The sequence below is a fragment of the Paroedura picta genome, chromosome 6 (genome assembly GCF_049243985.1).
Source record: "Paroedura picta isolate Pp20150507F chromosome 6, Ppicta_v3.0, whole genome shotgun sequence".
NCBI classification, from domain to species: Eukaryota; Metazoa; Chordata; class Lepidosauria; order Squamata; family Gekkonidae; genus Paroedura; species Paroedura picta.
This window is the reverse complement of record NC_135374.1, coordinates 74,015,554-74,039,298: the sequence shown is the minus strand read 5'-3', so window position 1 is coordinate 74,039,298 and position 23,745 is coordinate 74,015,554. Positions and strand designations below refer to the sequence as shown.

Below are 23,745 nucleotides of genomic sequence, written 5' to 3'. Positions count from 1 at the left end.
GACTTGAAATGTGCAATGGCATTTTGAATTTCCAATAAAAATGTCCATTGTCTCAAATGTGTCCCTGCAGGTCACTGCAAAAGTCATTCAGTTTGTCCTGCATAAGGCCACCTCTTTATAAGTGGTTACACTGCTGCATTTCAAATTAGTTTATTTTGCTGCTTCCATAAATGACTCTGAAATTGGAATGCAGTCAACCCTGTTAAATGTTTTCTCCTGACTCTTCAGTACAGACGTCAGTCATCTTCTGGCTTGTATTATCTTACAAAAAATATATCTACTATCCTATCATTTTATTAGAAATCCTCTTTGGGTATGGGGAAAGGGAAGATGGAAGAGGTAATGTTTCTCCTAAATAAATTCCATAGGGAGAATGTTCATTTTTCAGTAGTTAATGTGGAATGCTTAAAATATGCATATTGTTCTATGCTTTAATTGATTAATCATCACCATTCTTATTTATCATAGGAACATTAAGAAAGAGGACATTTTCATTAATGAATATGCATTGCCAATTTATAATCATTGGAAAAAAATCAGTAAATGCCAACAGAAACATTAAGCATACTGTTAAACTGATTTATTTTTTAATGCTACTCTATGGTTTAGAATCACTTGGATGGGATTTGGGGGTGTTTGGGGCTTTGCAAAGGATGTCTCAGCATACCCCTCCTAGTAAAAAAGTACCTCTTACATTAAGTTTCATGTTCTAAAACCTACGACAGGAAGAAGTGTTGGAAATAAGGCCTTTGTCAATGATATGCCATATATTCTGTAATATAATACAGTAGATCACCAAATTTCTGTGGCCAGAAATTTTAATTGGTCGTAAATATTAGTACAGCCCATTGCAGAAGAGAATATAGTTCCAACTTGGGCTGATTGCAGTAATTGCCCATTTGTTACAGACCCAATTCAGAATATCAGCATTGACCTATAAATGGTTCAAGACTGAAAATCGACTCCTATGAGCATTCCTATATTAAAAATCTGCCGGTGATACCTTGTGTTTGCTGGATGACTAATATATGGGACAGCATTTTTAATCATGGTCTCTTATAACACAATTTACTATTAATCTTTGACTGGTTCATGGACACACAGTATTTAATAACATGTTCTTTCTATTGCAATAGGTGGTTTACTAGTCCAACTACAGTAAATGCCTTTTATAGTTCATCTACAAATCAAATAAGTAAGTATTTCTATTTCTGAATGTGGCATCTTGTTCTGAAACAAGAAATCTCTGTTCCTCCACTTCTTACATTTCCTGGCAGTGTTTTCCAGTAGACAAATGAGTGTTGAAACTTTAAGGATGTTATAGCTCGGAGGTTGCTTCTGCATTGCATGGTTAAAGCCTATGCCACACTGTGAATGTTTGGGCAGTGAAACCACATTGGATGTGCAGATAGTATTCCATCTATTATGCTCCCAGTGAAAGGTAGAATTGTAATGGAAAGTAACCAAGACATCTGTCCCATTTGGTTCCTTTACAGACATTATCAATTGCAGAATGGAACTATGGGTGTGCAAACTGAGCCAACTCCCTCCCCTGAAAAATACCTTGTCAATATTGGGGAGAGGGTATTGCTACATGTCAGTGGGACTTCCTTCATGTTCTCAGTTAGAACCCCTATCCCCCACTGGTTGCCAGGAGAGACCTAGTGAACCCAGTTAACCGGAATGCTTTAGTATACCATATAATATTTCATAACTATGGTGGCAGGATATTTCTTGATATTATAACTGATCTCCAGGAAACAGTTTGCCTGGAGAATATGGCCACTTTTGAAGGTGGACTCTGGCATTGGAATCCATTGAAGCCAGTTTGGTGTAGTGGTTAGGAGTGCGGACTTCTAATCCGGCATGCCAGGTTCGATTCTGCACTCCTCCACATGCAACCAGCTGGGTGACCTTGGGCTTGCCACGGCACTGATAAAATTGTTCTGACCGAGCAGTGATATCAGGGCTCTCTCAGCCTCATCCACCTCACAGGGTGTTTGTTGTGGGGAGAGGAATGGGAAGGCGACTGTAAGCCGCTTTGAGCCTCCTTCGGGTAGGGAAAAGCGGCATATAAGAACCAACTCTTCTTCTTCTTCTCCCATCCCTGACCCCCAACATCTTCAGGATCCACCTTCAAAATCTCCAGGTATTTCCCAGCCCAGAGCTGGCAATCTTAATCCTATTACCTGTTCCTAGGAACACAGGGTAGTATACAAAGTGGTCATTTTATATTAGGAATGGCTGCATATCGTGGGGATGACTGCAAATTCCTATTAAGATGTTGTTTATGACTGACTTTCACCATCAAACCTTTCCCCCTGATGAATGGCAATCTTTTGACAGTATAAGCTTTCCTACGTATTTGGAAAATTCCCCAAATACTCAGAAATGTATGACTTTGTAAGGTAACAAGAAGAAAAACAAGATCTTCCCCTTCCCAGACCTTGGAAATGAACATATTTCTGGAGGTATAGGATGTTCAGAAAAGCTGAGGCACATTTAAGGAAAAAAGAAAAAAAATAGATGGGGATGGGCTGCTCAAGCCTTTGACAGTTTATAGAAATTTGGAGGGGGACTTTTGGTGGTTTATGGATACTTCTTTTTCCCTCCACATTTGCTCCCTATGATAGTGAAGTTGATTGTCAAACGCCTAGCAATGGTACATCAAAACAAGACCACCCACAGATGAAACAGGGACTTATTCATACTTAGGAAACTCTTGAGTTATTCTGAAAAGTATTAAAATAAAAAGGAGCAAAGATCCCAAATAGACCAATACGCAGTTAACATTCTCTGTGAGCCACAGAATGTTGAAGATGATTGATTGAGGTGAGGAGAATGGAGAGGGGAGGGGAAAATCCTTCACAGTTCCTGGAGGGGAGTATCTTGATCAGGGTATAAGTGTGGACAAGAATAGGAACATATTTCACACACATATCCCCACCAGTCAAGGATGCTATAAACTTTTAAGGGCTATGGATGCAAACAGTTCTTGAGTAGGTGGGGGAGGGGGATTGGTTTAAAGGAAAATTAGAATTGGAGGAAAACAGTTTCCCCAATTTTGATCAAGGAAATTCTTTTTAGCATTTATCTATTTGGGAAAAATGCTATCCATTCTTTTTTAATGTCTTAATATTATTAGAAAATTAGAGAAATGTATTTCTGCTTGAAAATTTCTGCTTGAAAATAGTAAGATGATAAAGTGGGGTTTCACTGTAATCCTATGTATGCAATAGATATTAAGCATAGTTATTAAAGTCTTATAATTAATTCCTGGTTATGTCTCCAGGCACATGATATCAAAGCCAAAATCTTTCTTCAGAAAAACCCCTTATTCATCTTTATTGCATGATAGACCATTAAAATTAGTTTCAAATGAATGTCTGCTCAAAGAAATTAAAGATTAGCATTAAAAGCTTTTGAAGGTCTGTATAGGAAATTGTGCATGCAGGCTGTGGAAGGAATATTCTGGTGTATTTGGTGTATTTACAAAGTGGAAGAAGGTTTTTTCCTAGTTGTCCATGTAAAAAAAGTCTAGCTAATCAGAAACATAGTGATGAGCAAGCACTTCTAAAATAGCCCACTAGCTTTCTGATGGGTAAGGGCAGAGTTGTTCTAGAATTTACATGTTCAAGTAGGCTTGCTAATTAAAAGCTTCAAGCTGTTCTCATTTTCCTAATGACCAATGCTCATTACTCATCATTTTGTCTTTGAATAAAATCTCTATTCCTTCCCTTTGCATTTTCTACACCTTTGAAAGTACTTCTCTTTTCTGTATCTTTGTAGTAGGTAGGGATGGAGGAATCACTTCAACTTATAATTAACATAAATTGATCTGAGGAAGGTGTTTAGTATAACATAGTGGTTAGAGCAGCCTTTCTCAGCATTTTTACCATTGAGAAACCCCTAACACATTTTTCAGGCTTCGAGAAACTGCAGAAGTGGCGTGATCAAGCAGAATATGGTTGGGAAGCATAGCTGTGTACCTACCCACCTGGCTCCCCTCCCCACCCCCTCCAGACCCATCAATGGCCCTAGAGGGAGTGGGGCGATAAAAGTTTAACAATTTTTAAAAAATGTATTAAAATTAATTCTCTTCCACCTATTTAGGAAAACCTTCCAGAGACATCAAGAAATCCCTGGGTTTTATGAAACCCCGGTTGAGAAAGCTGGGTCAGAGTGTCGAACTAGTCCTGGAGAGACCACAGAATTTGTAGGGTCACCTTGGGCCAGTCATACTTCTCAAGCATGGCTAGACTTGTTCAATCCTGTTGTAAAAAAAAACCATGCATTTAAATAAAATACAGTTTTTAACAGGTTTCTTAGGGTTCTTCCAGACTCAATTTTTTCACTCATGTAGGGCACTTCTGTCAGTGGAACAGAACATTCTTGTCTCTTCCCTCCACTGCAGAGACCTAATCTCACTGGAATGCCTCTCCTGGACAAGGGATCCTCTGGCATAGCATGTCAGACAAAATGGGGATCTGCAGCAAGAGGAAGAAATTGGTGAAAATTATCTCATTCTTTCCATTCTTGTAAAATAGAGTCTGGATCCAATCCATTTATTTCAGTATAAACTCCACCAAATACAAATGATTTTCCAAACGTTAAGTGCTGTCTAAGAGAGCATTCAGCAAATGCCAACTTGCTGATGATCCCCAAGACATGTGCTTGGCGTTGACCAGAGCCTTTTCAGCCCTGGCTGCAACCTGTTAGAATGATTTGCTGGCTGAAATGTGAGCCCTCATGGACCACCATTACTATCAAGTTGGGCCCCCATTCAGGCCCCTCATTAGCCTCTGTTCTGTGCCTGGTTGACCAAGTAACTATCTTATTCCCAGGCACACAGGGGGAACATGAATGATGTGTATAGATTGTTTTAATGTAGTTTCAAACCTAAACTTATTGCACTGGTTTTAATCTTATTGTGTAAACTGCCACATGAGTGTGAGGAGAGGGGCAGCCTACAATTGAAATATAAACAAATAAATAATCTACAGATCATTTAAAGCACTAAGAAAACAATCAACATGCAGTTTTATTAGGAAAAGTGTGTTAATTGGCTGAAAGAAAGAATTGTAATGAAAAAATTCAGTAGGGCATCCATCCTACGAACTGCAGAGCTCATTGATCTGATGTAATATGTTTTCCCCCACTGCTCTAATTATCAGCTATAGAACAAATAATGGAACTTCTTAGAGTTTCTCCTTAGGCTAAGGCTTTGTGTAAGTCCCTCCCCCTTCATTCAAAGACGAGGGTGAAGGTGAGAAATCAGTTTGAATCTCTAGCGTTAGGAATCACTTTTGCAGCTCCTGATGATGTAAGAGACTCAGATGATGTAAGAGATGTAAAGATGATGTAAGAGACTCAGGAGTGCTCAGGTCTGTCATGTAAGGAGTTCATAGTCTGATGAAGAGTGCTTGCACTCAAAAGTTCACACCCTGGATAAATCTTAAAGGTGCTACTGGATTCTGATTTTATCAGGTCTGAAACATTAATGTCCTATCAAGACATCTATTTATCAACATCTGTGGATACTTAAATCTGGATATTGGGAGCATAGATAGACTAGACAACTCTCTCTGCAAACCTTATAAAAATCTAAGGTTTGTCAAAAAACCTAAAATCTTAAACTCTTAATCTTGCATTGGGGACATTAGCTTTACTAGAACAAGACTGGAAGATTTGAGAAATTTATAACTAGTGTCACATGAGCCAACTAAAATGGTATTAGATTTGTGGGTCATTAATAATGTAATGTGGTTGTTTGAACTTCCTAAAATCCTCCAGAGCCAGAGAGGGAGAGAGATTGAAACTATGCTTAGACCTTGCATTATGTAGGATTAAGAACCAAACACCATGAAGCTGAGATGTTGAGCAGTCCACATGGCAGAAATGAAAGCTCACACTTTTGTTTGTTCTATGGTGAGGATAAATGTAGATCAAGAAACCATGTTCCCAACACTGGTGTGATTAATTTGTTTTTCCAGAATTGAAAAAGGTTATTTGGCAACTTCTAAATAACAATAGACCATCAGAGAGATTGCAGTCCCTAGAAAACAGTTTTTCCTTCTCATACCTTGATGCCAAAACAGGTGGTAATGTTAGCAGGGGAACAACAGTCGGCAGACAGCAGATGGGCAGGGCAAAGGAACATATAGCTTGTTGCTTGCTTCACTCGACAGGAGTTACTTTTACTGTTTCCCTTTAAGTGATGCAGTAAGGAAAATGCTTGAAAGTCTGCTCACTCAGAGGATATTTATAAATCTGAAATAAAAGGTGTAAAACCTTAACATTTGGAATTGTTTGCTGGGGATGGTTTCCCCAGCAGTGTTACTAAGTAAATTGTGGAGGCAAATCTAACTGAGCTCTTTAACAAGCAAATATGAGGAAAGAGGTAAACATGAAATGAGCCATCACATCCTGAATCCACAAATATAGCATAATTTAGTCATAAATTATGGCCTGCAATTTATAAGGTTAGTAGTCTTATGTTATCCCCTAAACAGAGATGATAGATTTCTTCTCTGGCGGTAGCATTTGGTGAAATCAAGAGCCCAGTAATATGTTATCCTTTGAGCTTCTTGACTGGGTCTCTGCAGAGCTCAGCATATGGTATAGCGATCCTATGACTGCCTCACCACACAATTAATTCACAATCCATATTTGCCATGCCATCTCTATTTCTGACAGTTTTTCTATAATAATAAACAGAGTCTGAGACATGGAAAAACAATTGGACATCCATGTCACAGACTCAGTCCACGACTGGTGACATCACTAGTTTAGATGTGTGAAATCTCCTCACTACTGATGGGGCCATTTGTAATTCAACATTTTGGATCAATGGGATTATATGTGCTATGCCCTAATAGGGGAATTTCGTAGCTATTTAGCTTGTACTGTAAGGGCATATCAAGTAAGGGTATATCAAGCAGGCTTCATGTAGAGGAGCAGGGAATCATCAAACCTGGTTATCCAGATTAGAGTCCACCATTGTTAACTACTATACCATGCTGGCTCTGTATGCTGTCTTGCAGTATGCAGTTTTTTAAAAATGATATTAGCTGTACAGGTTGCAAAACAGAATAATCCACATATCTCTCTGAGTAGAACTTTCCTGCCTTCTTCTCAATCTGCAACCCTCTGAGCCCCACTACTAGAGACCCACTACTACTCTACAGTGGGAGAGGGCAATTGTTGGAAATTCCTCAGTCAATATAAGTGCTTTTCTGCCATTAGATATGACCTATAGGATCCAACTTCATGTTTTGTGATACTCATCTGCTACTGTTCTGTAGGCATTTGCACACATGCCTATCATTCTTGGCTTCCTTTGCTATGCTGACCAAGAAGTAATATCAGGGCTCTCTCATCCTTACCTACCTCACAGGGTGTTTGTTGTGGGGAGAAGAAAGGGAAAGCAATTGTAAGCTACTTTGAGACTTCTTCTGGTAGAGAAAAGCAGCATATTGCAGCAACTCTTCTTCTTCCACAATGCTAACCAATCTATCTTAGAAGTATTTGGCTATTAAAAGATGGGAGCCCTGAAGCTTTTCACCCATGAAATCACTCAGATTTTCTTTGTAAGTGTTGATAGTGGGACATATGCAGAATACAAAACTTCTTTCAGTGCTTGAACAGGGCCACAGCAGAAATGATACAAAGGATCCATATTTAAACAAACTCTCATTCACCTACTGTTCCTGAATTGACAAAACAGCCATGTGGAATTGCTGAATAGGAATATACTTAGGGCCATTTCCCACGGCTTAAAAATAGCACAATGGTTGCTAATTGAAAACGCTACTAATTTGGCATTACCCACGACGTCGTAGACAATCTGCAACACTCCTGAAACCGATCAGCAATAAGCGCTTCGTTTTAGCGCTTTCAGGGGAATCCAGAAAAGTGGATTCACCCTCCGGATAGCGATACACTCCTGCAACCAATCTGCAACACTAGCGCTAAAGACCTGTGCGTTACCATTGTGGCGGGTTCTTCAAAGTCCCTCCTCCTGAGCCTGTCATCCAAACTTCCGGCGAAGCGATCGCCATTTTTTTTTCTCGGAGCGAGCGGGGATAAACGCACCGGCGAGCCTCTTTCTGTTTAGAGGCTTCCCTGGCTTCATTCCTTCACCTTTAGTCACTAAGCACAAACCACATAAAAGCCCGTTTGCTGAAATAAAGTCCCTTTATTTTTTACACATTAATTCAGCCCAAAATCGGGGCCGTGAGAGGGGGGGGGGGATTTTTTTTTTATCACTCGAGCCAGCGTGCCAACGATCATACAATCAAACGACAGCTCACATTAGGCAGCTGGATGGGTCTCTCCAGTGCAAGGAATCTACGTAGATTCGTTGCTATGGGTCTGTTTTTTTTTTTTTAAAAACCTTCCTTAAAGGGAAAGGGGCTGTTTGGGAGCATGCTAACGGCTGCCCATTGGCTGCTTGACGGCCAGGGGCGGGACGAGCTTGGCAATAGCGCTTCCTTTCTAGCGATTTCTGCCGAGACCGGAAGCCTGTGGGAAACGCTAAAAAACGCAACTGATTCCACTACAAAGCCAGGTGTGCAAAACGACGAATTCCACTATTTTAAATGGCAATTTTTCATTCCGCAAACAATTTGCAACAAAGATCCCTGTGCGAAAAGGCCCTTAGTTTTGTTTTGAAGTTCCTCACAGATAGTTTGTAGCATGTATAGTCTGACTCTCAAAAACTGGGAGTCCAAAAATACAATAAGTATTTGTTTTACTCTATTTATAGTTCTCCTTTCTCACTGAGAGTCAAGGTGGATTGCAGGATATAAAGTGTGCAGAAGGAATAAGACAGCTATTGCAATAGAATAGGATGACAGAATTAGACAGCATTGCTAGCAACAAACTAAGGCAAATGCCCTCTTGAACACTATGGTTTTGAACATTTTGTGGAAAGACAAGTGTAGATGCCTTCCTAACCATATCAGTCAGGCCATTCAACATAGAAGAAGCTATCACTGAGAATGCATATAAATGGGTAGCTGTTGATTTTACCTATTTGCAGGGTGGCACCTTTACAAGGTTTTGCTCGGATGAGTGAAGTTGTTCCAGAAGAACTTAACAGGAGAGGCAGCCTTGGAGATTTTGTGTAACAAGGCATTCAATATTGACAGTCTTCAAACCTTGGTTTCTCTCAGTGAAGGCCAGAATGGAGGGGAGAATAGCCTTTTCCTTGGCTTATTTTCACCTCTCAGTCCACCACCGTTCTCCTCCCCCTGGAATGAAGACTTGTCAGGGCCAAGTACAGCAGCAACCACTAGACAACTTACTTGCATGCAATTTGTGCAGTTGATGCCACATAAGTCATATGGGCCCAGTAGTATCCTTCATATAATTTGTCTGAGTCCAGCAGTGACCACCACACAACACACCAGAACAACTTGCTAATACATGACTTTTGAAACCAGGGTGTAAACTGCATGGAGCTTTTATTCCAACCCCAGATCGATTCAGTCCCTGCCCTCTACACAGAATGTGATTTCCGTTTGGATTTGGGGCGATTTAAAATTTCCTTCTGCAGCAAGAGGATTGATCCGGAGTGACCCTACCTTTATTGTGCAATATCTTAGAGTGCTTTTAATGCTCAATATTTAAAGGCTGTTTTGAATCTGGGCTCTCCTCCATGGTAGAGGACCTGTGATTGGCCAAAGGTGGTCATGTGACAAACTTGCCTTAAAGGAGAAGTCCCTAATTTCTCTCAACTTTTGTCGGTCCTGGATTTTTTCTCCCATCTCTGCCTTTTTCGATCATCTCCCCCCCCCCCTCCAAGAAAAGAAAGAGGCTCCCTGCTTGGCTTCTCTCCCCCCACCCTTCAAGAAAAGAAAGAAAGAGGCTTAGATTCCCCCCCCCCCCCGAACTACCCTAACCATATGCAGAAGACTTTCCTGTTTCAATGGGGAGGGGGGGGGAGAGGAAGATCCGAGTTCAAAGTGATCTGAATTCAACAGGATTGACAATGGAATAAACAAAGCAAGTGCAGACTCTACCCTGGCCACCCTTTTCCACACTGGAGAGGCTGCCAGGGGAACAGAAGGAAGGAAAGCTGAAAAGCACTGGGAGAAACAGGCACTGGGAGACCCGCCATGGAAACTTGCTGCTTGAATTTAGGACAGATTTGCCTCAAAGGGTTGCTGTGATGATAAAATGAAGGGCAGAAGAATGATGTAAGCTACTTTGGGTCTCCATTGGGTAGAAAGGTGTCATATAAATGAAGTAAATAGATGATTTAGGGCAAGTAAAAGAAAGGATGATGAGTGACAGAGAAGAAAGCAAGTAAAGGGGAAAGGATACGGGATCTGCTAGGAGTACAGTAAGAGGGAATAGTGAGAGGAAGCAAATAAAGAGAAAAATGAAGTGACCCTGCAAGTTCTTGTTCATTTCCCATTTGGTCTTTTCTATTATATCTGATATAGCACTAAACAATAGTGGAATCTCTCCGCTGGATGACTGGTATCATTTTAACTGTGGACTTTTGATTTTATTGGCCATTATGTCATTTGTTCTGAGAACATCTAATCTTCCTTTGATCCATAAATACCAAAGGAACCAGATTGGGGTAATTGGGTGAGCTTCCTATAGGAATGACTCCTCAGGCCACATCACAGATACAACAAGTGCTGCTACTTTTCTACATATGATTGAATAAGCCATTCACTTGAGCATTAGCCCAGCTAGTTGCTTTTAATTGCTGCCTATTTTAGAAAAACGTTTTGCTAATGCTTTTAATAGCCGCATTTAATTTTTGCCTGTCTGGCCTTGATGTCTCGCTCATTTGCAAGGCCTTGCTGGGCTCCTGATTCACATACATAATGTTAACCATTTGATTAGCTCTGTTGACCTTGAGAGGGAAAATGAAAAAACCCTACTTTCTAGAAACACCTTTGAAAAGTCTTGGCTTCATTATTCTGGAACACTGAATTTACTTCATATTTTTCTTTTTTACAGGATTCCCAGCAGGAGAACTCCAGAAGCCTTTCTTTTGGGGAGCAGAATATCCCAGGTAACTAAATATGAGTGCAAGAAAGGGAAGCAGGAAGAGAAAGAACTTGACTTAATAGTTTAATAGTTCGATATACTGGGGTGGCCCCTATTATTGTATACAGTAGAAAGTCTTGGAGGAAGCTAACAACTGGAAACCCTGCAAAAATATGCCATTTACGTTGTGTTGCTATTTTTGTACTTAAATGCAGACAGGTATTTAAGACTGCTGTGCTTTAAAATTGCATGCTTTACTCCCAGAGCACAGGATGGGTGTCAGAATTCTACCATAACCACCAATTTTGCAGATTCATAATAATAACTCTGTATGTGGCTGTTGTTTTCAGTTTATGGTATAAAATCTAATGTCTTCATGGAAGCAGGCCTAAAGCAGCCTATAATTATTTGCGCACAAAACCTCATCACCTACAAGAATTGGGGCTGAATGGAATCTCAGGGGAGCATTCCTTTTATATTAGCCAAACGACTAACAGCCTCCTACGTGCTGCCATTCAGCACAAAATACCAACCAGCATTACCACAGAATATGACTTTAATGGGAGTAGAGTCAGGAACAATAATATTTACATACTAATTAGACTGTTTTACATTAACAAAGCCCTTACACAGTTTTTCATAGTCAGAATCATGTCTGAGCCTCAAAATCCATTCAAGTCAACAGATTTTGCAGCCATTGATAGTTTCAGTGAGCACTGGATTAGATGTATGCGTTTTTTCATGTCTCTATGGCTCTAGCTCTCAAAGTACAAGGCTTATTACTACTGTAGCTAACCCTTATCTATAGGATTCAGCTGTTGCTTATGCAAAAGGGGAATGGGAGCAATCTCCCTCCCCCCTTTAAAATGCACACTTGGGCACAGTTTTATCATCTGTGTTCTATGATGTATCCACTTGACAGGTGGAGTGGGTAGGAACTATTTTGTACAAGAGTTACAAAAAAACAGCAACTATGTGGTGCTATTCATATTGCACTACCCAACTGTAGGGGACTACTTTCTCTTCTAGATATTGGGTTGGATACTATAGATTCTTTATATTAACAGGGGAGGTTTTTTCCAGAGAACCTTCATTGGGCACAAATCAGCTCATGAACGAAAATCCATGATGAATTTTGGCTGGTTCATGCTTTGCAAGGTGAAGTTCATGAAACGTCAAGGGGCATGAACTTATGGGAATGAACTTTCCATTAGCTTTGAAGTTGCCACCACTCAATCAAAATATTTACCAACTCCAATGGGGAGAGAAGTTTCCCTATGAGGTTGGTGTCACTGGCTTGTTACACAGAGTCCTGTGAATGCACTAATGCAAGCATAAGAGGATTAATATGGGCACTGCCTTCTCAGGATGGGGGACAGTGCTGGCAGGGACTCACCTCCCCTCCATCACCCACCCCAGGCAGGCCTGCTGAAACCTGGAGAGGCGACAGCAGGCTTTCATGGCATGGGAGGTAGTGCTGGTGAGGACTCGCCTCCTCCTTCCCCCTCTAGGCAGGCCCACTGAGGCTTGGAGAGGCTATAGTGGGGATTTCTTGGGCAGAGGAGAGTGCTGGTGGGGTTGCGGCCTTCCCTGCACTCCCACACACCAGCAAGGCCAGGGCTTGCCTCCCTTCCCTCTCAGGACCCGGTCCTGGCTGCAGTCCCAGGTTCTTCCCCCCTCCTTCCAGCTTGTGCTTGCTGGCTGCTTTACCTCTTGCAGGCAGTCAAGTGGAGCAGGCTGGCAGTGGGGGGGAGTGTGGCCAGGTGCAGGATAGCTTACCTGATTGGCTGTTCTTTAGAATATGGCCAGTCAGGGACAGGACAGCCTACCTGATTGGCGGTTTATTGAGTGGGTGGCCAAACCTATACGTGATGAGTTCCAGCTCCTCCCACCATTCCTGTCCAGCTTTATTGATGGTACAGAATGTTGCCTGGGAAGCAATGGCTGAGGGACAGCAAATTGACTATCTAAAATAAAATTTATAAATGGAAGTTCAAATCAAAGACACACACACACACACACACAATAATAATTAAAGAAGTAGGTGCAAACTTAAATGGACTCCGGGGAATGGTAGAGGACAAGAAGGCCTGGAGGATGGGGTCCATGGGGTCGCGATGGGTCAGACACGACTTTGCACCTAACAACAATAACAACAAATCTATATTATGTTGTATTCTAAGCCATACTGTTTGATACAATCAAAAATCTATACAGCTTCACTCTGAAGGCCACACTATATATCACACAATATAATATTAAATAATAATCTTGATACTTAATGGTATTCTTCTACTGATGAAATGTATAATTTTTATCTTCATTCTATAATAGAATTTTGCTATGGTAGCAAACAACAAATGAGTAGATTTTTAAAATTAGTTTATTACATATAACACTGAAAATTTTGCCATGACTCAGGGGGAAGTTAAATCATACTGAAAATTTTAGACACAACTCAGACAAGTAATTAGCATATTATGGATAATTAAATCCAGTGGAAGAAACTTTGAAAACCTCGCTTTTCTTGTAATGGAATGTGTATACCATTATTTGACTAAAGATTATGTTGCCTCAGCTAGCTATGAAATGTTTAGAGTTCCAGAAGGATGGAATAAAACATACACAAATCTGTTTGAAATGATCATTTGCAGATGGGGCCAGACATATTCTGCTTATCATCTGCATTTTTTCCTTTGTGTGCTTTATTTAACATGCAAATAATTTCACTGTTCCTGCCCCACATGTCTCTTCTCATTCCTCCAAGCATTCATTGTTCTGCATCATACGTCTCTTAAACCCAAAACTAGACTAAGCCCTTCCTCTCTTGTTATTCTGTATTGTTGTTAAAATAATCTCAAGGCTAAACCTTCTGTCTACTGTATTTGCACTGCAATACTAAGAACGCTTTCCAACCAAATAGTCCTGATGAGAATTTTAAGTAGACTTATTTATGGTGGTTCACCTAGGTTCATGGTGAACCACCATAAATAAGTCTACTTAATACATGGTTTTCTAACTCACTTCAACTTCTCAACCAAGTGTTCTTATTTAAAGTTTCACACAACTTAAATCAGTTAATGAAACTTTAATTTGGGTTTTTAAAAACTTGGGTTTTTAAAAACACCTCTACCCAAGATTTTGGTACTGCTGAGTCCAGAAGACTGCCAGTTGAAAGGAATGTCTTGCTTTAAAAAGTACCACTTCCCTATCTCACACTTTGTGCCTCCCCCTGCCTTTTTGTAAAGCTGTAGAAATTGACATTTCTACACAATGACAAATGGGCTAATCAACAACTAAATTCCATTCACAGCAGATGCCTTCCAGTCTGTCTTCTGAGAAAGGAATGAACATGACTTCAAACAGGCAGCAAAATGGACTGAGGGGGGAACCCCCCACGCACACCTTCTAAGAATATGTGGTGATGAAAAATTTCCAAACTGCACACTCAAACTGCGCTGCAATCTGAAAGGGAAATAGTGATTTACAGCCATTTGCAAAACAGTTGTAAATGCTGTCTGAAATCCCATTATTCTCACTTCACATTAGAAAAATATAACAGCACAAAAATTGCATATAAAAATTGGAATAAAGATTTTAGTTTGAAAGGGATCTTAGACACCCTATAAACACTTTGTTCATTGCTAGGGAATTTAAGGGATTTACATTTCTGCCTTTTTTCCCCATTTATCTTCCCTTCAGTGTCCTTGTCATATTCACACTGTGAGGCCTGAAGGCAGGATCTGGGCCTGTCTTCATTTATGTTCCTACTAAGGGTGTGCCATGTTTCTTGGTATTTTTCAGTTCAGGTTTATTAGATGCAAAAACCCCCTGGGATTCCTTAAAAACAACAACACCCAATCCTAATATTAGTAGAGCATTCAGAATTGGGATTTTAAAAAAAATTCCTGGAGCCAGTTCTTCAAGGAAAGTTCTCCCAACAGGCTTTGCTGGGGCTCTGCTGGACAGCCCAGTTTAAACTGGATTGCCCATCAGAGCCCACGAAGTACCCAATCCTGTAGGAAGAACTCTTCCACTGGGGTCCACTGGGGAGTCGAGTTTAAACTGGACTGCCCAATAGAGACCACTAAATAGCTGATCTTGTGGGGAGACTCTGTTGGGCAGCCCAGTCTTGCTGGTGGTTTTTGAATATATCTGGGATTTTTGGGTTTTTTTTTTCCAGTTCTACTGAAAATTTTTGGATACATTTCAGGAGCCAAAGTATACCTGAAAAATATCAATAAGGTGTTTTTGGATATATTTTCAGTTCAGGTAAACCCAAATGCACACTGTTTGTACCACTAAATTAAACAAAAATGCTCATTATCATAATTTTAAAGACTAACAAAATTTGTGGCAGGGTACACATTCTGTTAGTCTTTATGGTGCTGCTGGACTCTTGCTCTTTTCCACTGCGACATACAAACTAACACAGCTACCAATCTTGATTTATAAACTTAATCTTTTAGGATGCTTCCAGTTCTCACCATAATAGAATTGGCTATAAATAACATGCATTTTACTTATAGCCTGATCCACACACACACACACATCTTTCTGCACTGTTGCTAACATGAAAAGAAAAAGTATAAACAGCATCTGAGAATTTAATTAGGTGTCATCCTATGTTACCTTTCTTTCTTTCTTTCTTTCTTTCTTTCTTTCTTTCTTTCTTTCTTTCTTTCTTTCTTTCTTTCTTTCTTTCTTTCTTTCTTTCTTTCTTGAAAGGTACATATGCTAAAGGAACCTGTTTCTTTTGCATCCAAGTGGCGCATGTGAGATTTAGCTTCTTGGAGTTTTCTGGAGTGAAGAATCTAGGGAATAAATTATAACAAAGGGGTCCTTTTGAACTACTGTGAATATAACATTCAAATGCTATTTGTCTACTAATATAAAATCTTTGACAACAATTTTAATTTAAAATGTGCAGTATTTCACACATTAATATGAGACAATGTGGGCTTTAGTTTTTTGGTATGCCTTCTTGTATAACTATATGCAGTACTTTTATCTTATATCCATTTGTCTATTAGAATCCAAATTGTACAATATGTTGTTATTTAGATATTTCATATCATCTTGAATAACAATGGTTTTCTTCAGTGGTTTCCTTCAGCAGAACCTTTCTTCCTTTTTCTTTTTTACTTATTGAATGAAACTTATTTGAGTTTAATTTTTACATGTAAAAGGTAAGCTCCATGTTATTCCACTGTCTCTTCTGTATGCTTTTGAAGTACATGAGACTGTATATATTTTGAAAGAAAGTGATCTTTTATGTTACAGGTCTTTAAGTTATGGTGCCATTGGAGTAATTGTTGGGCATGAGTTGACCCATGGATTTGATAACAATGGTGAGTAACTGCCTCAGTGGATTATTCTTCTTTAGATTAGAAGAAGAGCTGGGTCTTATATACCGCTTTTTTCTACCAGTAGGAGTCTCAAAGCAGTTTACTAATGCCTTCCCTTCCCTCTACCCACAACAGACACCCTGTGAGTTATGTGAGGCTGAGAGAACCCTGATATCACTACTTGGTCAGAACAGCTTTATCAGTGCTGTAGTGAGCCCAAGGTCACCTAGCCGGCTGCATGTGGGGGGAGAACAGAGTGAAACCTGGCTTACCAGATCAGAAGTCCGCACGTCTAACCACTACACAAAGCTGGCTCTTTATGAACCTGCTGATCAGAAAATACTGCTTTAGTTCCAAATCCTCTTTGATATGGATTTACTTAAATATTGAGATGGATTTAGATGTTTTGTTTCTAATACATTGTTTGAAATATTGGCGTGATCTGTTTGAAATATTGGCATGATTACTGTTTTGTTTGTTTATAATGATCGTATGTCAAATTGCTCTTAAATACAAATATTTGCCATAATAAAATGCCATTGAAATCTTATCCTTTTATTTAATACTTTCATGCTATCTCTATAACAGCAGTAGTAAGTATGGTAAGAGCCACAAATCCTATGGATTGTGAATTGTTCAGTGAATTAGAGATTAGATCATGGGAAAAGGCAATTCTGATTATGTCCAGATATATCCTGTTTATAAACATTAAATCAAGCAAACTAATGGTTGTGATCCTATATGGTAACATATTACTGTATTTGTGGTGTTGACTCTGATTGTGATAAAGCCCCTGAGAGTTTAAACTATACTATTGGCACAAACAAGTCTTGAAAACTGACCTATGCCTTTAGCTCTTATCCCAAGGCAGGAGAGGCTAAATTGAAGGCTCAGATGAGGGACAGTTAGAAGTAGGGGAGTTGGAAAGGAGGAAGCAGGGGCTGGAAAAATAATGTCAAGGGAAACCAGAGAACCTAACAATGTACAGTAGATAGGTTGCTGGACTACAGCCAGCAACCACCCAGATTTAGGGCATGGGTCCTGACACATTGGTGACATCATAAGATGCTCTAGAATCTGCAAAAAACTACATGGCTTTTGCCCAAGTGACATCAGTATTCTTGAGTAATGCTGGAATAGATCCTCATTCCCCTCCCTCATTTCCTTCCAGTGGTTAGAGCTCATTATAGTGGGGAACCCTAAAAGTAAAAAGAGAAAGTTGTCTAGATGGGAAGATGAACAAAACAGATGATAGCTTCCTGAGAGAATGACTGGCAAAGGATGAGCATAGAAGAGATACACTAAATGTACCAAAAGACAGAATCAGAATACAGGATGATCTTGATAGGCTAGAAAACTTGGTTTAAATGAATAAATGGATAAAATGAATTTCAATAGTGATAAATGTAAAGTTCTTCATTTAGGTAGGAAAAATCAAATACATCACTATAGGATAGGTGAGTCTTGGCCTGGCAATAGTACATGTGAAAAGGATCTGGGGGTCTTCTTAGACCATGCATTGAACATGAGTCAGTAGTGTGACTAAAAAAGCAAATGGGATTTGTGGCTGTATTAAAACAAATATAGTGTCCAGATCATGTGCAATGATGTTACCCTTTCCTCTGGTAAGACCTCACTTGGAGTATTGTGTTCGATTTTGGGGCACCACGAAGAAAGATGTAGAGAAACTAGAGCTTGTCCAGAGGAGGACTATGAAGATGGTGAGGTGTTTGGAGACCAAGTAGTATTTGGAAATGTTGAGGGAGCTTGGTCTGTTTAGCCTGCAGAGAAGGCAACTAAGAGGTGATATGATAATCATCTTCAACTATTTGAAGGACTGCCAAAGAGCAGACGGAGCAGAGTTGTTTTCTGTTGCCCAAGAGGGTCAGATCAGAACAAATGGGCTGAAATGAATTCAAAAGAATTTTCTGCTAAACATCCAAAAGAAGTTCCTCACAGTTCGAGTGGTTCCTCAGTGAAATAGGCTTCCTTGGGAGGTGGTGGCTTCTCCTCCTTTGGAAGTTTTTCAGCAGAGTCTAGATAGTCATCTGACAGAAATGCTGATTTGATGAACTTACGCAGATTGTGAGTGGGTGGACAAGAAGGGATGTACCAGTGTTCGTCTCTTGTAGCCTTTCCTTGCATACCCAGGTCATTGCTAATTGCCACTGTGGGATGGTAGGAGAATTTCCTCCAGGCCAGGCTGAATTCTGGAGATTTTTGGTGGAGGGATCACTGTGGGTGGGCAGGTAGTTTTGAGTTCCTGCATTGTGCAGGGGGTTGGATGACACTGGAGGTCCCTACCAACTCTATGATCACAAGTTGTGAGATGTGTCATGTTTCAATATGTCACACGAGCCCAAGAATGCAAAGTTCTTTTACATGAGACTGTTGATCCTTTATATTACCTCATGATTTGTTAACAAATATAAGTGGCCAGGATTAGGTTCTATGCTTGCTGCTACAACTTTCAAGACAAAGGCAGTAAGAAGCATGACCAATATATCTCATATAACCACAATATGGCTGTCACTATAACATCGGACTCAGTTTTTAAAAATCTTTTAGGTGATATGATTCATAGTGAGTTTAGTCTTTTTCTTCATGACCTGCAAGAGCAAAAAGCTTGAAGCTTTTGCTAGGAAATAAATAATGAAATATAAATGTAAGCAAAACATATAATGTTTCAAGATATGTGGTTGTTCTATTTGATCAATATATTTATATTAAGAATTACAAATAATGTTACAAATAATATTTTCTTTAAAAAAATATGCAGGACGCAAATATGACAAGAATGGGAATTTGGATCCTTGGTGGTCTCCAGAATCAGAAGAAAAGTTCAAAGAGAGATCAAAGTGCATGATTAATCAGTACAACAGCTATTACTGGAAGAAAGCGGGCTTGAATGTATGTTTTTCCCCAAAAAATAAAAATCCTGCATACATCTTGCACTATTATTTCCCAATATCATGGAAGTAGTTGCATGGAGCAGCACTAGGGTTGTCTGCTAGTGGCTAGCACCTCAAGGGAAACTGGGAGTGGAGAAATGATGGGGATGGTTGCATTAAAATGACATCATTTCTGGGCTGAAACCTAGATTTTTCACTGAATCTAGGTAGCCTAGAACTAATTTCATATCTTTGCTACAATGGCATTTCCTCCTCTTCATTCCCTTACCACTACTAGCCTGTTGAGCAGCAGATGAGGTTGGGAGGGGGGAGTTGCTCTGGGGAAGGCAGGAGACTTAACAACCCTGGCATGGGGCAGTTATGGAGACAAAGGTAGGAAAATCACTTATAATTTCTATTTTTTAAAATCCCTCAGATAAAAGGAAAGAGGACGCTGGCGGAAAATATTGCAGATAATGGAGGATTGCGAGAGGCTTTCAGGGTAGGTTGTTCTTTGCTTCTAAGCTCAGCTAAAAAATTAAAGCTCCATGTTGCACTAAGAAGGGCTGATGAAATTTGCACCTATCAGATACACTCATTGTATTTGTCATTAGGCATATAGGAAGTGGATTGAAGAAAAGAGACAAGGAGATGAAGAGCCCCTATTACCGGGCATTGACTTCACCCACAATCAGCTCTTCTTTCTGAGTTATGCTCATGTGAGTAGTAAAATATGGCCTTTCATAATGGATGTGCTTATGTAGCTGTTCACTGTGCAGTGAATGGACAATTCTGCTTGATTGCAAAAGGAACTCTGTTAACTCAGACCTTGCGTTTAGCTTACTTTTATGAAGCGTTCACCTGTTTTGCCAGTTCCCATTGTCTCCCTCTATTTTTCCTGTATAAGCAAAGCCACACCAGACTTCAATTTATTCTGATTTAATCTCTCTAAAACTACAACATTTTGGGGTATCTCTTGTTCTGTCTCTCAGTGCCTTTCTTTTAAAACTTTCCATGTACTGTCTGTCTCCTCTGAGAATTCAGAATCCTTTTCTTTTCAATTTTAGTCTGTAGTTTTAGCTGATGAAACATAGACGATTCTGCCCTCTTTTATTCCTTATTCAGCTCAGGGCAATCAGATTTAAAACACTGAATGGAATGTTGGTGGGGAGGAGAGAAGGGGGGGCCTGTTGAGTTCTGGAGGGAAAAGGGGGTCAGGAGGCATCCTGAAATAGACAGGGAGTTAAACAGGGACTGCTGCATATTGTTTAGACAGGCAGAGATTGAGTGCTCTCCTGCAAAATATGTGTAAAGCTAGTCTGGTTATTAAAGGAATTAAGTGTTATGTTTACAAACTAAATAAATGTTAAGTGGTTGGGATAAACTAGATTTGCAAGTTTTTAAAGAACTGGGTCATGGTTCCCTGAACGCAACTATAGTTATTCATAGCTGGGGAATGACAGCTGTGTGGAATTACGGTTAATAAAATATTTATTTATTAGTTAGCTTTTAATCCCACCACTCCCAGCAAGATGGCTCACTGCAGCTAACAATATGACATCATATAATAATATAACAATTTAAAACATCCCATAAAACAATCACAATACCCCCAAAATTACAAATTACAATTAAGTGGCAATAGAAATGTAAATACCCCTTTCCCAATGACTCATAGCTGTGGTCACTAGTACGACCAAGCAAGGCCCTAGATGTAAATTGGGATAGGTTGTCATCATACCTAATTCCAAGCCCAGGATGCCAGGGTGAGGGAACACTTGATCAAATACCCCAGGGCTCCAGCCCAGCCTCAACCAAATGCCTGGTGTAAGAGCTCCATTTTGCAGGCCCTGCAGTACTCTGAAAGCTCCATCAGGGACCACAGCTCTTCTTAGAGCTCATTCCATGAGGTAGGGATCAGGACTGAAAAAGCTCTGGTCCTGGTCAAGGCAAGGCATGCCCCCCGGGACCATGAGCAGATTGATACCTGCAGAGTGGAGGGCCCTGCGGGGGGATAAGAAGGTAAGTGGTCCTGTAAGTAAGTAGGGCTTAAGCTGCATATAGCCTTAAAGGTCAAGACCAATACCTTGAACAGGTTGACAACCAATAAAGGAGGATCTGTTAGTGTTCTCAACATCCCCACATTGCATGGGGGGGAGGAGAAATAAAGATTCCTACCTTACTCTCTAAGCCATTTTCTCATGTTAAAGTACTACCTGGGGGTTATCTTCCCATTTTTCTGTTGCAGGTAGAAAGAATACTTGTGTGGAGCAGCAAAAATGGGAAACAACTTCCTGAAGCATTATTTTGGCATGGGAAAATGGCTTGAGAGGAAATGGCTTTCTCCCCTTCCTCTCTCTTAACATTCTGAGCCCAAACGGGTTCTCCTTTATTTTTTTTAACAGTTATTCCCTGCTGCTGCTGCTGCTGCTATGTGGGCTGCAAGAACCCACATGCCAAATTTGGCCCTGACTCCATGGTTCTCATAAACCCACAGCAGTCTCTCTAAGAGCTGGAAGGAAAGGGTTCTGTTCAGTACCAGCTTTGCTCTCTGTTTTAAGGCTTACCGTAAGTGAGCCTATGTAAAGGAAAGGAAAAAGAAAAGGCCTACTTTGATGCACACTCCAAAAGCTGAAGGGAAACCTTTAAAAGACAAGGAGGGTATGAGTGGTGAGCTGGTTCACTTGAGAGACTTGATTGTGTTCAAATAGTGCCAACAGGAACTACTACTAGCTTCTGATGCTTGGTGACTTTTAGAGAGGGAAGATGGGGAGCTTAAACAGAAACAAACCCCCTTCCCATTCTCTTCAGTCACAGATCTTTTAGTTTTTTCCAGTTCTCCTTATAAAGGCAACTTACAATTGTTTGTGAGGAATTATGACCCTAATCAATGAAACTACTAAAAATGTATGACCCATTAGATATCTCTGAGGATTTTCTAGTTATGAAGTTATGAAAGTAATGCTGTTTCCTGATTATTTGGTTAAAATACTGCAATTTTCTTGATTTTTTAGGTTTCTTTTTTTTCCTTTAAAGCAATTGTATGGGACTGCTAAACTGGAGGAGCTGTGCTGAGTGACCTTTCTATTCCTAAATCATATTCTTTACCTGAAAGTAGATAAGAGACAGTCTGTTATTAGCCTTGAAAGGAAACAGAGTTTGTAACAGTTCAGGGATGATAATGAAGAATCATTTGGGCAATGGGGCTGCTCAAAACACTGAGCCTCAAACTCATAATGTAAAATGTTGAAAAAATACCAAAGGAGATACCAAATACCTGCGAGAACACACAGTACAGATGGCACAGTGGGATCTGTGTTGCTGCTGATGAAATAAAGTTCACACAAAGCCTTTAAAACATAGTAAACTACTATGAATCCTTTATTATAAGGAACTGCATTCTAGTCAGCATAGAACAGAGACTGCAATCTAAATGAAGTAGCTTAAGTGCAATGGATGGAGATGCAGGAAAACACCCCCTGCTGTCAAGGTAGCAAGATGGAAAAATGGAGGGGAGGGGAGAGAGAAGGTGTTAGCAAGAAGGAAGAAAGATTCCTGAGAGTAGCCATCTATATATCAGAGGGACAGCAGTAGGAAGGAAGGGTTCTGACCTATCTCCCTCACTAGGGCTGCAGCCCCCCTCGGAAGTGTGAAACAGCATTGCAAAAGATTTCAATTTCAGCACTAGCTGAGAGAGACTATATAAAAGTCTTTGCCCAAATTCTGTTTTTTTTTCTTATTGTTATACAAGTTGTTGGTTTAAAAAGCTCAGGGATTATGTAGTGTGTTCACCACCACCCTGCCGAAGATTGTGCTGATTTCCTTAAATTGCACACAACTGATCTTTTTTTTTTTTTTTTTTTACAAAACACAGTTTGGTCACTTATTTAACTGAGCTGCAGTTCATGTCTGTCTGAGCTTTTCTACACCAGTGTAGCTTCTTAATAGGCTTGATTTTTTCTTTCCCTACAAAAAGTAGTGTTTGTCCTTTGTTGCTTTTCCCATTTTTCTTGGAGTTTTTCCTGTTTTTTTTCCAGACTACCTTTGCAACAAATTGATTATGTGTATGAAAGAGAGTGAAACCTGATACAAGCCAAGCAAAAAACAACCCCCCTCCCCCAAAAAAAACAGTGTGGAAAAGTCCACTGATATGGACAAGGAGGTATATGTATAAAAGATAGCATATTCTTAGTTTACACTGTGGTCCAATTTAGTACGCATGATAAAATTAAGACACAAGACTGGGGGAGTTCTTCATTTGTTTGTTTGTTTGTTTGTTTGTTTGTTTGTTTTAGGTGAGATGTCATTCCTTTAGACCAGAAGCTGCCAGAGAGCAAATCTACACTGGAGCTCATAGCCCTCCTCAGTACAGGTAATTTTTCCAACTTGCAGAGAAACAAGCATCTGGAAATATCCTATAAACATTTTACAATGGACAGGGAATATGCTCTAACCTTATTCTGTTCATTCTAAAACCTTTTGAATAATGACAG

General features: G+C 39.9%; 1 protein-coding gene and 2 long non-coding RNA genes across 3 annotated transcripts in view; 1 reads left to right on the top strand and 2 right to left on the bottom strand.

Annotated features, from left to right (window-relative positions):
• PHEX (phosphate regulating endopeptidase X-linked) overlaps positions 1–23,745 on the top strand; it is a 124,911-nt gene that overhangs the window by 95,435 nt on the left and 5,731 nt on the right. Inside the window, exons 15-21 of the mRNA XM_077343042.1 lie at positions 1,137–1,195; positions 10,984–11,038; positions 16,297–16,364; positions 19,141–19,271; positions 19,689–19,754; positions 19,867–19,971; positions 23,548–23,624. Of these exons, the coding sequence (XP_077199157.1) occupies positions 1,137–1,195; positions 10,984–11,038; positions 16,297–16,364; positions 19,141–19,271; positions 19,689–19,754; positions 19,867–19,971; positions 23,548–23,624 (561 nt within the window). The remainder of the gene's footprint in view (positions 1–1,136; positions 1,196–10,983; positions 11,039–16,296; positions 16,365–19,140; positions 19,272–19,688; positions 19,755–19,866; positions 19,972–23,547; positions 23,625–23,745) is intronic.
• On the bottom strand, positions 3,690–7,753 carry LOC143840069 (uncharacterized). Its single transcript, XR_013232001.1, has 2 exons — positions 6,083–7,753; positions 3,690–4,487 (listed from the first exon to the last, which is right to left on the bottom strand). It is a non-coding gene; the product is annotated as an uncharacterized LOC143840069 (long non-coding RNA).
• The window catches only part of LOC143840068 (uncharacterized), a 332,902-nt gene continuing 323,209 nt past the window's right edge, over positions 14,053–23,745 (bottom strand). Inside the window, exon 5 of the long non-coding RNA XR_013231999.1 lies at positions 14,053–15,827. This is a non-coding gene — a long non-coding RNA (uncharacterized LOC143840068). The remainder of the gene's footprint in view (positions 15,828–23,745) is intronic.